Genomic DNA, 14,506 nt, shown 5'->3' with positions numbered 1-14,506 from the left:
ATCACTGTGTTGAAATCCTCCCTGAGATCTTCAATACTTTTCTGCAGATTAGTGAGCATATTTATGATTGTTATTTTGAAATCATTACCAAGAAGATTGGTGATCTCTGTTACATTTAGCCCTCTTTCTGGTATCTTATCCGGCAATTTTGTTTGGAACATATTCCTCTGTCTCCTCATATTGTCAGTGCTTAATATTCCTCTGTCTCCTCACATTGTCAGGGTTTATGTGTTTCTTCCTTTGTATTAGATGGATCTGCTATCCTTCCTGTTCTAGAGAGTAATGGTTTTATGAAGGCATCCTGTGGCGCCCAGTTCAAGACTCTTTACTTTCCAGTGCCTGGTTCTCTTTTGCATACCAGCCCCTGCTGCTGTTGATGGGCTATGGACGGTGCTGCCTTTCTGCTGCCACAGTTGTCTATCTCAGTCCACCATGGCGGGCAGTTTACCTCAGCTGGCTCTTTCTGAGCGGAGCAGTGGTGCTTCTGTTGGGATCATTGTGGGCAGGGTCACCCTCTGCCTGTCCTACAGTGATGGTGGCACTACTGAGCTAATGAAGTGGGGGGAGGCAGTCATGTGGTTCTGTGGGTGCATGGTTGCCTGGCAGGGGGCACGCAGCACTGGGCTGGGCTGCCTGCAAGCAGGGAGGAATGTTCAGAGCTGGCTCTTACAGGTGCCTCTCTAGTTGGGTTGAGATAGGACTGAGAAAGCTGGGAAAGCCTCCCTAGGCCTGTGAGGTCAGCGAAGTCTGATGCTGCTGGGCTGGGTGGGCAGGTAGGTGCACAGGGAAGCAGCTTGGGGCTGAGCCACCAGTGAGGTGATGGAGTGTTTGGAACTCCTGAGAGTGCCTGACCTGTTGAGCCAAGGGAGAGCTGGGAAGTGTCATCCACCTGCTCTTTCTCCTGCAGAGATAGCTCAACCCTTGTCCCTATGACACTCCTCCTGCAGCTGGCAAATCTTTCAAATTGCTGCTTCTCCTTTGGTTATAAGTAGGACTAGTAGAGTGCGCCTGTCCTCCACAACATTTGGAGCCTCAGCCTTCCAGAGTGCTCCAACTCTCCCTGGTGTCTGGCCCCACTAAACACGAGAACCCAATGCAATGTGGACTCACGTTCCCAGAGAAGATCTCTAGGGCCAAATGTGCAGAGTTTTTGAGCACCTATCCCATCCCCACACCATTCCTCTTCCTCTCACTTGGGGGCTGGGACTGAGGAAGGGCTGGGGTCCAGATTGATCATGGCTCTGTCACTTTACCCTTCTCTGTGTGTCTTCTGTTCTTCACCATGTATAGGTGGTCTCTTCTGCATCTTTAGGTCATTTTCAGGTTTAGTTGTATTTGCTGTAGTTGCTTCCTTGGTGTGTGTGCGGGAGGAGGTTTCTGCCTTGTCTTCCTACTCTGCCATATTTTTTTTGGTGCGTTTATATCTTCTCTATTTTTCTTTGTCTATTTTGATAGATGGTTGTCAATCATATCGATAATTTCAAGGAATAAGCCTTTTGTTTCATCATTGTTTTTGTTTTCAATTTCATTGACTTATGCTCTTTATTATTTCCCATTTTGTGAATGCTTTAGGTTTATTTTGCTTTTTCTTTTCTAGTTTGTTGAGATGGGAGTTTATATTACTGACATGAAACTTTTCCTTTTCTAATGTAAGCATTTAGTGCTATAAATATCCCTCTCAGCACTGCTTAAGTTAGATCCTACAAATTTTGACAATGTATTTTAACTTTCATTCTATTCAATATATATATTTTAAAAGTTTCCCTTGACATTTCTTTATTGATCCATCAATTTGGAAATGTGTTGTTAGTTTCCTAGTATTTAGAGATTTTCCTGTTATGTTTCTGTTATCCCATTGTTGTTAGAGAACATACTGTGTAATGTATGACTTTAATTTTTTCAAATTTATTGAAATTTCTTTTTTGGCCCAGGATATGTCTATTTTGATAAACGCTCTGTGGGTGCTTGAGAAGAGTGTGTGTTGTGCTGTTGTTGGATGGAGTAGTCTACATATGTCAATTAGATCCTTTTGACTAATTTTTTTTTACATCCTTGTTGAATTTCTCTCTAGTTGTTCTATCAATTGTCAAGAGAACGGTATTGAAATCTCCAATTATAATCGTGGATTTGTCTACTTTTTTTCTGTTCTACCAGTTTTTGCTTTACATATTTCAGAGCTCTGTTGTTTGGTGGGTATGCATTTAGGATTTCTATGTCTTCTTATTGGATTGACTATTTTATCATTATCTAATACCTCTCTCTCTGTACCTGCCTGATATTCTTTGCTCTGAAGTCTATTTTATCTGATGTTAATACAGCCACTTTGGCCTTGTTTTGATTAAGGCTATCAGAGTATCTTTTTCCATCTTTTTATTTTCAACCTGCTTTTATTGTGGTTGAAGTTAGTTTCTTATAGATAGGATACAATTGGGTCATTTTTTCCCCCACTCTACCAATCTACCAATTGGTATATTTATAGACTATTTACATTTAATGTGATTATATGTTAGCCTGCCAATTTATTTGTTGTTTTCTGTTTGTTTCCTCAGTTTTTCATTTTTCTGGTTTCTTTTACCTATCTTTCTGTGGGTTACTTGAATTAAAAATTTTTTTTTTATTTTGGTATCATTAATCTACAATTACATGAGGAACATTATGTTTACTAGACTCCCCACTTCACCAAGTCCCCCCCACATACCCCATTAGTCACTGTCCATCAGCATAGTAAGATGCTGTAAAATCACTACTTGTCTTCTCTGTGTTGCACAGCCCCCCCCACATTATACATGCTAATCATAAAGCCCCCTTTCTTCTTCCCCCCCACCCCTTCTCCCTCCCTTCCCACCCATCCTCCCCAGTCCCTTTCCCTTTGGTAACTGTTAGTCCTTTCTTGAGTTCTGTGATTCTGCTGCTGTTTTGTTCTTTCAGTTTTTCCTTTGTTCTTATATTCCACATATGAGTGAAATCATTTGGTACTTGTCTTTCTCCACCTGGCTTATTTCACTGAGCATAATACCCTCTAGCTCCATCCATGTTGTTGCAAATGGTAGTATTTGTTTTCTTCTTATGGCTGAGTAATATTCCATTGTGTATATGTACCACATCTTCTTTATCCATTCATCTACTGATGGACATTTAGGTTGCTTCCATTTCTTGGCTATTGTAAATAGTGCTACAATAAACATAGGGGTGCATCTGTCATTTTCAAATTGGGCTGCTGTATTCTTGGGGTAAATTCCTACAAGTGAGATTCCTGGGTCAAATGGTATTTCTATTTTGAGCTTTTTGAGAACCTCCATACTGCTTTCCACAATGGTTGAACTAATTTACGTTCCCACCAGCAGTGTAGGAGGGTTCCCCTTTCTCCACAACCTTGCCAACATTTGTTGTTGTTTGTCTTTTGGATGGTGGTGATCCTTACTAGTGTGAGGTGATATCTCATTGCGGTTTTAATTTGCTTGAATTTTTTTTTAGAATTCCATTCTGATTTATCCGTGGCACTCCTGGGTATATCTCTTTGTACAGAATTTTTTAAGTAGTTGCTCTAAGTGCTATATTATACATACATACTTAGCATAGTCTACTGGTGTCAACATTTTACCCATTTGAGTGAAGTATAGAAACCTTAACTTCCTTTAAGTCTCTTTATCCTCCCTTGTCTATAATTATTTTAAGTATTTCTTTTATACGCATTAACCACATTAGACGTTATAGTTTTTGCTTCAACCATCAATTATAATTAAGGAAAATCAATAGAAAGTTTTAAACTTATTCATATTTTATTCTTTCTATTGTTCTTTCTTCCTTTTGGATATTCAAGATTCTTTCTTTTATAATTTTCTCTCTTTTAAGAGCTTCCTTTAGCCTTTCTATTAAGGTAGGTCTGCTGGTGACAAATTCTCTTAGTTTTCTTTTGCCTGAGAATTGTTTTTTTGATTGATTCTTTATCATTATCTAAAATCCTTTTCTGTACCTGATATTCTTTGTTCTGAAGTCTTTTTTTTATATTAATAGAGCCACTTATTTCTGATTCATTTCTTAAGGATATTCTAACTGGATACAGAGTTTGGGTTAACAGTCTTTTTCTTTTAGCATTTAAAAATGGGATACTTCCTCTGGCCTCCAGAGTTTCTGCTGAAAAATATCTATTATTACTTGATTGCTTTTTCCTTATTGATAAGCTGTCAGTGCTCTGCTTTCAAGAGTTTGTCATTACTTTTTATAAGTTTGATTATGATGTTTCTTAGAACAGATTTCTTTGTATTTATCCTATTTGGGATTCACCAGCCTCTTGAATCTGTAGGTTTATAAATTTTGCAGAATTCGGGAAATTTTCAGTGATTATATCTTTGAATATTTTTGGCCCCACCCTCTTTCCCCTTTCTTCTTGGACTCTGATGACATGAATACTAGATCTTTTGTTATAGTTTCACAAGTTCCTGTTAACTTTATTTTAAAGTCTATTTTCTCTCTGTTGCTCAGTTTGGGTAATTTATATTTTAGCTTCAAGTTCACTGTTTATTCCCTCTCTCCTTTCCATTCTGCTGTTAGACTCATCCATTGAGGATTTTTGTTGTTAAATTTTCGTTATTATATTTTTCAGTTCTAAAATTTCTAGGTAGTTCTTTATACTTCTTTTCCTTGGTGAGACTTTGTTTCTCATTTGTTCCAAGCATGTTCATAACTGCTTTGAAGCATTTTTATGATGGCTGCTTCAAAATCTTTTTTGGAGAATTCCAAAATCTATGTCACATCAATGTTGGTGTCTGTTGTTTTCTCATTCAAGGTGAGATTTTTCCTGGTTCTTGATAATGATGAATGAATTTTTTTATTGTATTCTGGGCATTTTGGTTAGTATTTTTTAAGGCTCTGATCTTATTTAAATCTTCTGCTTTAGTGGGCCTCCTCTGACACTATACCAATTAGGAAATTGAGGTTACCATGTCATTATTGGCAGGTTGGGGTGTGAGTCTATTTGGTCATTGCACCCAGGAAGGTAGGGTGCCTTGTTATTTCTGAGTGGGGGATATAAGTTCAGGTATCCCACACAGACCCCACTGACACCCTGGGGATGGGGAAGCTTCAGTACCATCAGATAGGCATAAAAATCCTATCTTTCCATTAGGCCTTCACTGACACCACACTACCTTAGAAGTAAAAATATACCTTATTGTGCACATGGCCTCCACTCTGCCTCTTCTGACCTCAATAGGGAGAGACAGAGATACCTTGTTAATGTTGGGAAAGGGGGTGGGAGTCCAGGCTTCCACATGGTTTCTATGAACACAAACGGGGGTAAGTCTTATTCTTACCAGGTAGGGATGAAGGTCCTGATTTTCCACTAGGCCTTCTCTGACTACCCCAGTAGTAGGCTACCTGAGGAAAGGGATGTACTAGACTCTCACAATTCTTTCCCATCCCTGTGATTCTGAACTTTATATATGGGAGGAAGTAAAGATCTGAATTTGTTTGAGGAGGAGGAGAGACAGTTAACTATGTGTGAAAGAGCTTTGTAAAAGCATTACCCTTGGCCCAGCCTTTGCCTTCTGAAACCCTAAGGGGCATTTCACCTGAGTCCTGTGTGGAACTGTAGAGAAAATTTTTTCATATTTCTGCTTATGGGCTTTCTGAGCAAAGAAAACTAGAACCTGAATTAAAGGACAAGTCTTGGAAGTTAGAGTGGTTGAATAGCCAGAGTCCTCTGAAGAAATTTAGAGACTTACCTCCCTAAGTTTGGATTTCAAATGGGGATGATGAAAGGGTTCAGATGCTTACATTCCAAAGGGTAAGTGCCAAGGTTTCTCTCTCTCAGGAGTGTAGAGGGGCAAGATGTGGCCTATTTAAACTCTCAAATTAATAATTTTGGGATTCCTCTCTTACAATACAAATCTCCCATGTGCAGGATGATATCTGGCTATTATTGTATTGCCTGTGGGATATTGGGTGTGGGGAATGGGCACATTTATTGCTGTAAAAATAACTGTGATCTCAGTTTCAGAAATCTCATATTTACTTTCAGGATAAATTAAAAAACATAGATATACTCACCACAAAGGGGAGGATACACTCATGCTGATTTTGTATTATGTATAAGCTGAAGAGGGACATGCGACTGGGACCCATTAAGCTGCAGGCTAGAGAGAAAAAGTTCTGGAGAGCCTCACAGAGGTTGGAGCAGATGTTAGCCCAGGATGGTAGAGTGATGTGCACAATGAGAAGCCTTGGAGGTTGCTGGTAAATCTGCATGGGAGTGGAGGGACCTTTACCAGTAGTTCTCCCATGATTCATGGCAGCCAGACCAGAGGTGGAATTGCAGCTATTACCTGGATATTCTCTCCACCTACAGGGAAGGAAAGAGAAATCACTGGCTTTCATGATACTGAATTATATGCTCTGTTGAAACAGTGAACACAGGTCTAGAGGACTAAGTCCAGAAAGAAGTCAGACTGGGTACTGACTCAAGCTTCTCTAGGCCGACCCATCTAAACAGCTTCCAAGGGATCTAGATGTTTGCCTGAAATGTAAGATGGAGAATTCTTAGAGATGCTGAATGTATCTAAACAAAAAGCTACATGAAAGTCAAATTTCATTCTTAAAGTCAGCTATCTGCCCTCATAAACTTTGTTTATTAGCATTTATTGCACTATATTATGATTTGTTTCTATGACTGCCTCTCTCACTATATTGTGAGCTTCCCAAGGGTAGAGAACCTGTCTTGTCAACTTTATTTATCAGTAATCGGCACAAGTGCTTATTTGTTAATTACTAAGCAACTCTTAAAAATGAGAGTATAACCACATTTTCCCCTTCAAGATCCATGCAAGATGCTTCATGACTTGACTTTCATCATTATTGGAGGCTCTTCTTCCCATCAAGCTTTTTACTGAAAGAAAACCAAATATATGATTCACTTCAGTGCATTTGCTCATGCTGTTTTTTTCTCTGCCTTCAATAATACCTTAGCCTTCTTTCTTTACTGGCTACTTGAACTTAACTCCAGGGCTCAGATTGGGAAGGGAGAACAAATGAGAACGTAAAACCAATATCAGGAATGAGTAGGGACATTGTTACAAATGTTCAAATATGGAAAGAGTTATAAGAGGATATAATGAACAACTTTATGCCAGTAAGTTTGGTAAAATGGACAAATTTCTAGAAAAATATATCTATCCAATAATAAATCAAAAAGAAAATTTAAAAACCTAAACAATCTACAACTGTTGAAGAAATTTAATTGGTAGTCAAATTTCTTCCCACAAAATAAACTACAGGACCAGCTGTTTCCACTTGTGTGTGTTGTCAAACTCTCAAAGACCAAGAATTTCAACCTTAAACAAATTATTTCAGAGGATAGGAGAGGGAACACTGCTCAATTTATTTTTCTAGGTTAGCATAACATTTGATAAGAAAATTAGATAAGAGTATTATTAAGAAAAAAAGTTATAGGACAATCTCTTCTATGAACTAGATGTAAAAGTCCTAAACAAAATATAAGCAAATTTAAAACAGCAATATATAGAAAAGAGTGACACACCATGATCAAGTTGGGTTTATCTTAAGAACATAAGGTGATGTACATTAGAAAATCACTGCAATTAATCACATTAAAAAATTAAAAAAGAAAAATTATCTGATTATCTCAACAGATACAGAAAAAGCCTTTGTTAAACTCAATGTTCATGCATTAGTAAAGAATATTAATAAACTAGGAATAGGTGATAGAAATAACCTCATAAAATGTTATAAAAATTTAGACCAAATGCTATTCTTAATGCTTATGTTGAAAGCTTTCCATACAACTACTCAACTATATAACTATTCAACACTATAGTGAAGGTAGCAATAAGGCAAGACAAATAAATTAAAGGCATTGTTGTGGAAGTAATATCATTGTTTGTAGATGATATGATTGTACATATAGAATATTTTAAAGATTCTAGTTTTATAATTTTCCCCAAAAGTTATCTTCACCTTTTGTTAAATTTTAATTCTTAGAGATGTTATATTTTTCCTGTTCATTTACATGACACATTCCATTTTTAACTTGTTGCTAATGTATAGAAATAAAAATGATCCTTGTATATTGATTTTGTATTTAACAACATTGCTATGCTCGCTTACATAATTATAATAATTTATTTGTAGATCCTTTTGGATTTTTGTTCACAATTGTATAATCTGTGAATAATGACATGCACCATGATACAGGATCAAAGTCAGATCATAGCAGCAAAAAGACAGTTCATAACAGTCTTGTTCATAATTACCCAAAACTACAAACAGCACAAATGTTAATCAACACTGGAATGGATAGATTCTGGTATATTCACACATACAGCAATGAAAATGAATCAACTAGAATTACATGAAACAACATGGATGATTCTAAGAAACGTAATAGTAAAAGAAACAAGACACACATACTATACAAATAGTATGATTCCATCTACATAGATTAAAAAAAATAAGCTGAAGTACACTGTTTAGGGATGTGAACATATTGGTAAAACTATTTTGAAAAAGCAAAGAAATAATTACCACAAAAATTAGGATAGTTTCTCTAAAAAGTAGGAGAGCATTATGATTAGACAGGATAAAAGGGGAGGTTTTGGGGTCTTGGTAATGCTTTATTTTTTTACCTTCATTGTGGTTATGTGGTTGCTCACTTTAAAATTATTAAACCATGCTTAAATTTTTTGAAATTTTCTCTATATATGCTATACTTAATAAAAGTATTTCAGAAAGAACATTAGGACAACCATGAAAGAAAAAAATTTTAGATTAAGAAAAACATGTCTCCAACTCTAGGAACTAAAATGACTCCATGTAATTATTTTTCAGCTAAAGAATGCAGGGAAAATAAAAGCTTCTTTGATTTCCTCTGTATCTGTGGGAAACATATTTATAATTCTTGGAAACACTTTGGAATTTAGGGTCTTTAGAGATCTAAGAGTGCATTAATAAATGTGTTTCTCAAAATGAACCTATGAAGTTATTTCCCTTCAATCTTTCCTTTTTGGGTAGTGGAAATCAGCATTTGTTCCTTCAACCATTTTTTTTATTGAGCCCCAATTATGTGCTGATACATCTGAATGAATATGCTAATCTGTTGAAAGTAATGAACCAGAAATAAATGACTAGGGTATTTACCAAGAAAGCACATATCATAATTTTCTGTCTGTACTTTAAAATTAAGTGCGTGAAACCAAAGTAAACTTGAATTTGAGTGACATACAGATTCATACAGATACACAGGCACCCAGAGGCCTTGTTAATGTAGAATTAGCTTCTATTTGCCCCTCTTCATTTTCCATCACATCTGAAACTCTTGTCATTTTAGAGCATGGGCATTCTAAGTTTGCATGGTTCCAGTATACACAAATCTCAGTTACTACAGTTAGTTTATTAACACCAGTCCCCCATCGACACAGCTTAAATTTTAGTTACATGGAATATTAACTGTTAATTGCATAAAGTACAAATCATAGCTAGCTCTTCAGTCCACTACTTACTAAATAAATAACAGATGCACATCATGGTCAGAGATCAATTATGTGGCTTCTTTCAAAGTGTAGTTCTGGTCACTGTAGATTCTTTATTTAGTTTAAGCACAGACAGCAAAGTGTGTAGTTGTTTTACCTTCTTGTCAAATAGTGATAAACCCATGTTACAGTTTACAAAAAATGGGTTATTGAAAGAGGGAATTGGCCAACAAAGATGAAAGTATAGCAAAGAAATGATAAGTAGTAATGCTCAAAGTGAAAGTTGAATTGAACATAACTGGAGTTACAGAAGTAACAGCCAACTGTAGGAATGTTGACAGTGCTGCATTTGAAAGACACTAGAGAGAGGAACATAGTGAAGGTGCACCTATCAATATAAATGATGAAAACAGTTGTGACTGAAAGTATGAAGATGTCATGGAGAAAGTGCCACTGGCAAAAAACTTCATTTTAAAGGAACTCTTAGAAGTATTTTACAAAATTAAAAGTGCAAAGGATAAAATGTTGGAAGTTGTTAGGGGGGACCTGATATAGGGGAGAGCATAGTAAACATAGTATTCTTCATGTAAGTGTAGATTAAAGATTAAAAAAAAAAAGAAAGAAAGAAAAGAGAGATTACTCCTTGAAAGGATAAAACAATTGGTAAATCAAAGATTAACACATGCTTTAAATATCCTTAATGTTGATCACTTAAAGGGTGTCAGATGATCAGCTATGGAGGTACTCTTTTCTGATATTATTCCTTTCTCTTAATAATAATAAAAAAAAGCAGTTCCTGTGTGCTGACCTCCAATGAGTTCTACACAGTGGTATAGAGGGCATGTCAAAGTGTGGGCAAAGGGTCTGTTTGTTTCTATGCAGAAGATCAAGGCCTAGCTTGGCTACACAGAAAATGAACTAAGATACGATATGAGGAGGAGCTTCTGGCATCAGCACTCTCTGGAGGACTCGTGCCGGGGGATGAGCATCAAAAAGCCTCCACAGGGATCCAGGCGATGCTGCGGTTGTGGCTGCGTCCACCCCACTGTTTCCTGGACTTGCCATTGGAATGAGGAGGGAGATGTCTAGGCTGGCATGTTCATACAGTGAGACAACGAATTTGACCGGATCTGTACTGTTGGAACTCAATCAGGAGTTGGGAGGGGTGCAAGTTGTAGCGCTCCAAAATCCTACGACTATAGACTATCTACGGTTAAAAGAACATATGGGATGTGAACAGATCCCAGAAATGGGTTGCTTTATTTGTCTGATTTCTCTCAGACTGTTCAAGTACAGTTGGACAATATCCATCATATCATAGACTAATTTTCACAAATGCCTAGGGTGCCTAAATGGTTTTCTTGGCTTCACTGGAGATGGCTGGTAATTATAGATTTGCTTTGTTTGTCACGGTATTCCTATTATGTTAATATGTGTGTGCAAGTTAGTTAGTAGTTTAAAACCTATACATACTTAACGTACTCTACAAGAAGATATGTCAAAGAAATAATCAATCCTCCCATGTTTTCTTCCATATGCTACCTCTATAGCTTTTCTTCTTCCTTCCTAATTACAACCCTTAAATAGAATTCGTGCCTCATATAGAATTCACCGAGTATCATAATTCCTCCAGGTGGTAAAGATACCTCGAGACAAGTGCTGGGCATAGAAGCCACAGGGCACAAATCTGCAAAGAAGTAAAAAGCTAACCTTTTCAAACAATACGGCTTCTCTCTCACTTACCAACTTTACATTTCCCTGTATGGCCCCGGAAGATGACTGGTTAGCCAGAGACGGGTAAGATTCCTCAAGGGAGGAACAACCTAAGACAGGCACAGTCGCAGGGGGGCCATCAGGTGAGAAATTGGGGAACAACAGTGGTGAAGCTTAGAACCTCACCCCCCCCCCTGTGTTGAGAGAAATCTTCTGCATCCATGGATGTTTTATTGCCCTTGTCTAGCTCGGATTAGCACATAGTCTACAGGCACACACCTGATCATCTACAATTGCTTTCTTACAACACTAAACTATGTTTTCTACCTTTATCTTGCATCTACCTACCACTTCAGCAGTTTATTAAAAATAAAAATAATAATAATAATAAAGGGAAAAATGTGGGATCCACATATAAATCAAGTATAAAAATCAAACGAATATTCATATTTGACCTGATTGTTTATAGTTCATAATGCGTGATCAGAACCAAAAGTTTCTGTGATGACTGCCCTTGTACTGTTCACCATGTAAGAACTTATTCACTATGTAAGAATTTGTTCACCATGTAAGAACTTGTTCGTTATGCTTCAGAAGATTGGAGACTGACGAGAACTAGGCTTGAGATGGATTAATGATTGTGCATTGAGCATTGACCCCCCTATACAGAATTTTATTGCTGTTAACAACCATTTGATCAATAAATATGAGAGATGCCCTCTCAAAAAAAAAATGTTGGAAGTTGCTTCAAACTTTGAAAGGAGTATGACAATTTGCTAAGGCATAGAAAAGATGCTTGCTGTATCATACGTTATGTCATGAGAAGAAGAAAGGCACCAAATGTTGCTCAAAGTATTCTTGCTAAGTTTTTTGCAAAGAAATAAAAAACTTTGATTTTTAATGTTTCTAATGTTTTAAATTACAGTGTGCTAAATAGGTATTAGTTTTACTGTTTTTCACTTCCCTGTACACTTAAAACGACAGTGAGAGCTTTTAATATTTTGACAGTATTTTGAGAAGTCTCAGAACAAATGTACTTTTTTTCCATTGATTTTTAAGATCACTTTGGTTTCAGTTTGCACATTTTTAGATCCCACACTCGTGTGCAATTCTGAGGAAGCTCTCTTTCCTATATCCTCAAACAATACCAATTAATGCATCTGATGAACTGGGCTTATATAATACTTAGCAGGATCTATTTTTGATTCTGTATGTACTCTCCACTTTTGCCAAGATACCCACTTAATAGTGTGTACCTGAAAACTGGTTAACCTGGAACTGGGCCTTGAACCACCAAACACTATCAAGTTACTCCCTTACTAAAAACCCTTCAACGGCTTCCAATTACACTTAGAACAAAATCCAAAACCCTTACCTGGCTCAGAAGTTCTGCATGTACCTCCTTCCCAAGTCTGCATCCTCATGCCATGCCGCCCCTGCCCAACCCCCTCCCACCCTTCCCCTTTCCTGGTGCCTTTCAGGTCCACAAATGCGTGGGTCTTTTGCTGTGGCTCCCACTACTTTAAATTCTTTAACGAGTGTTTCTCTCCTTAACCCCTTAAGTTTCAAACCGACTTTAGGTTTTAAAAGGCTTAGGACCCTTTTACATGCCCTTATAAAAGCGCCTAGATCTTGTTTTACAGTCCTTAGGATACTTGTGTGTGTGGTAAAAGATAAATGGTTCTCCCTCCGGTAGGGCCGTATTCAAAATTACGTGGATCATAAGCATTTTTGCCTTCGTGGGTCCCTTCCGTATTAAAAATAACCCCCAAACCAAAAACACGAATTACGGATTTCCGTGGTCTCTAAAAATTTCAATTTTCTTCTGATGTAAGAAAAATAAAAACATTGTCGTTGACCCTAGGGGTTCACTGTTTTCTCCTGACTTTACAAGAAGTTGGGACATTTTCGTGGGACCCCCCCAAAGCGTCGTGGGCCGAGGCAGGGCGCCTGCTCAGCCTCACGGGTTGGCGGCCCGGCCCCCCGGCGCGGGAGACGCGGCGTCGCCTCTCCGGTCCTCAGAAACGCGTGACGAGGTACTGGGCCCCGCGGTGGATTTGGGTCCAGGCGTCAGTCCTTCCCGGGTCCTGCCCCGGCCCGGCCGCCCAGCCAGCTCCTTCCTGCCTGAGGGCGGCTCCGAGCGCGGCCCAAGCCCACCCTGTGAGGCGCGGCCCTCCGCCCGGAGCTGCCCTCCTCACACCCCCTTCAACCTCAGCCCTTCTCCTGCCGCGAGGAATGGAGAAGCGCGGATATCCCCCCTTCTTTGGGAAGGCAAAGACCCCATTACCTGGCCCTCCCGCCTCTCCTCGCGCGCTTGCGACGCGGAAAGCGCCCCCGTCAGGCCGGCGCGGCTGCGCGGGAAGGCTCCCCGCGGGCACCGCCCAGGGTCCACCTCAGACTCCTCTCAGGGGCAGGGTTGCCGGCCTGCAGGCGCCTGGGGAGAGCTTCGCTTGGGTCCTTAGGTAGAGGTTTGAATCTTCGTTGTGAATTTTATGCTAAGCATGACACTTCCTCGCTGGGCTACCCAGTCTTCCCGCCTTGAAACATTACAGAAGCTTTAACCTGCGTCTTGCAGTCAGTCAGTCAGTCTGTCAGCCAGCCAGTCTCTCTTAATAAGTATTTGTTGAGAGCATACTATGTGGCAGGCACTGTGCTGGGATTGGGGTACTGTGGGCACACAAACAATGGCCTTGACCTACCTAAAGTTAAGGTTAGTCTATCTTCAAGTCCTTTCACATCTTTTCAAACCTCTACATTCCGAGAGGGTCTGTCCCTCTTTACTCATACTCATCGTCACTTACTTGCTGTTGATTCCTATAGTCCGGGATAGGAGCGCCCTGGTCTTTAGTTGGCTGGCCTGCGTCTTCAGCTTTGTGCAGTGGAATGGGAATTTTCTGAATTAGCGCGCAAGAGCGGAAAACACAGTGCTGGTACCAAACCGGAAACGGACAAGCAAGTTCTCCCGTTTCCCTTTTATTCCCCCAACCCTCCGTTCACTGCTGTGATGCAGGTTGAGGGATGGGAGCTCAGTTTACCAATGGGTGGTTCAGGACAAGTTAGAACCAATCGGAAAAGAGTCACCTGCCCATGTTCTAGTCCCACTAAACCACTTTCACTCCTCTCAACTGCTCCTCAGAGTAAACCCAGAAACGTTTAAACCTGGTGTCCCAGGTGCTGGATTCTGATGTCCAATAGACACCCTGTATTTCAATATAAAGGGTAGCTTCTCCACAGGTCTTCTTTCCCACATATTCCAAATTAGGTTTCCTGTCTCTAAGTTCCAGGCCATCGTATACACTGTTAGAATTATC

General features: G+C 39.1%; 1 protein-coding gene across 2 annotated transcripts in view; it reads right to left on the bottom strand.

Moving 5' to 3' along the window:
• M1AP (meiosis 1 associated protein) overlaps nt 1-13,563 on the bottom strand; it is a 97,208-nt gene extending 83,645 nt beyond the window's left edge. For both annotated transcript variants that reach the window (XM_073242155.1, XM_073242161.1), the window contains exons 1-2: nt 13,483-13,563; nt 6,049-6,340 (exon numbers count right to left, since the gene is read on the bottom strand). In XM_073242155.1, the coding sequence (XP_073098256.1) occupies nt 6,049-6,288 (240 nt within the window). In that variant the 5' untranslated portion in view covers nt 6,289-6,340; nt 13,483-13,563. The remainder of the gene's footprint in view (nt 1-6,048; nt 6,341-13,482) is intronic.
• Between the last annotated feature and the right edge of the window lie 943 nt (nt 13,564-14,506).

The sequence above is a fragment of the Manis javanica genome, chromosome 1 (assembly GCF_040802235.1).
Source record: "Manis javanica isolate MJ-LG chromosome 1, MJ_LKY, whole genome shotgun sequence".
In the NCBI taxonomy this organism is placed as follows: Eukaryota; Metazoa; Chordata; class Mammalia; order Pholidota; family Manidae; genus Manis; species Manis javanica.
Note: the sequence above shows the minus strand (reverse complement) of the source record. Positions and strands in the feature narration are given on the sequence as shown.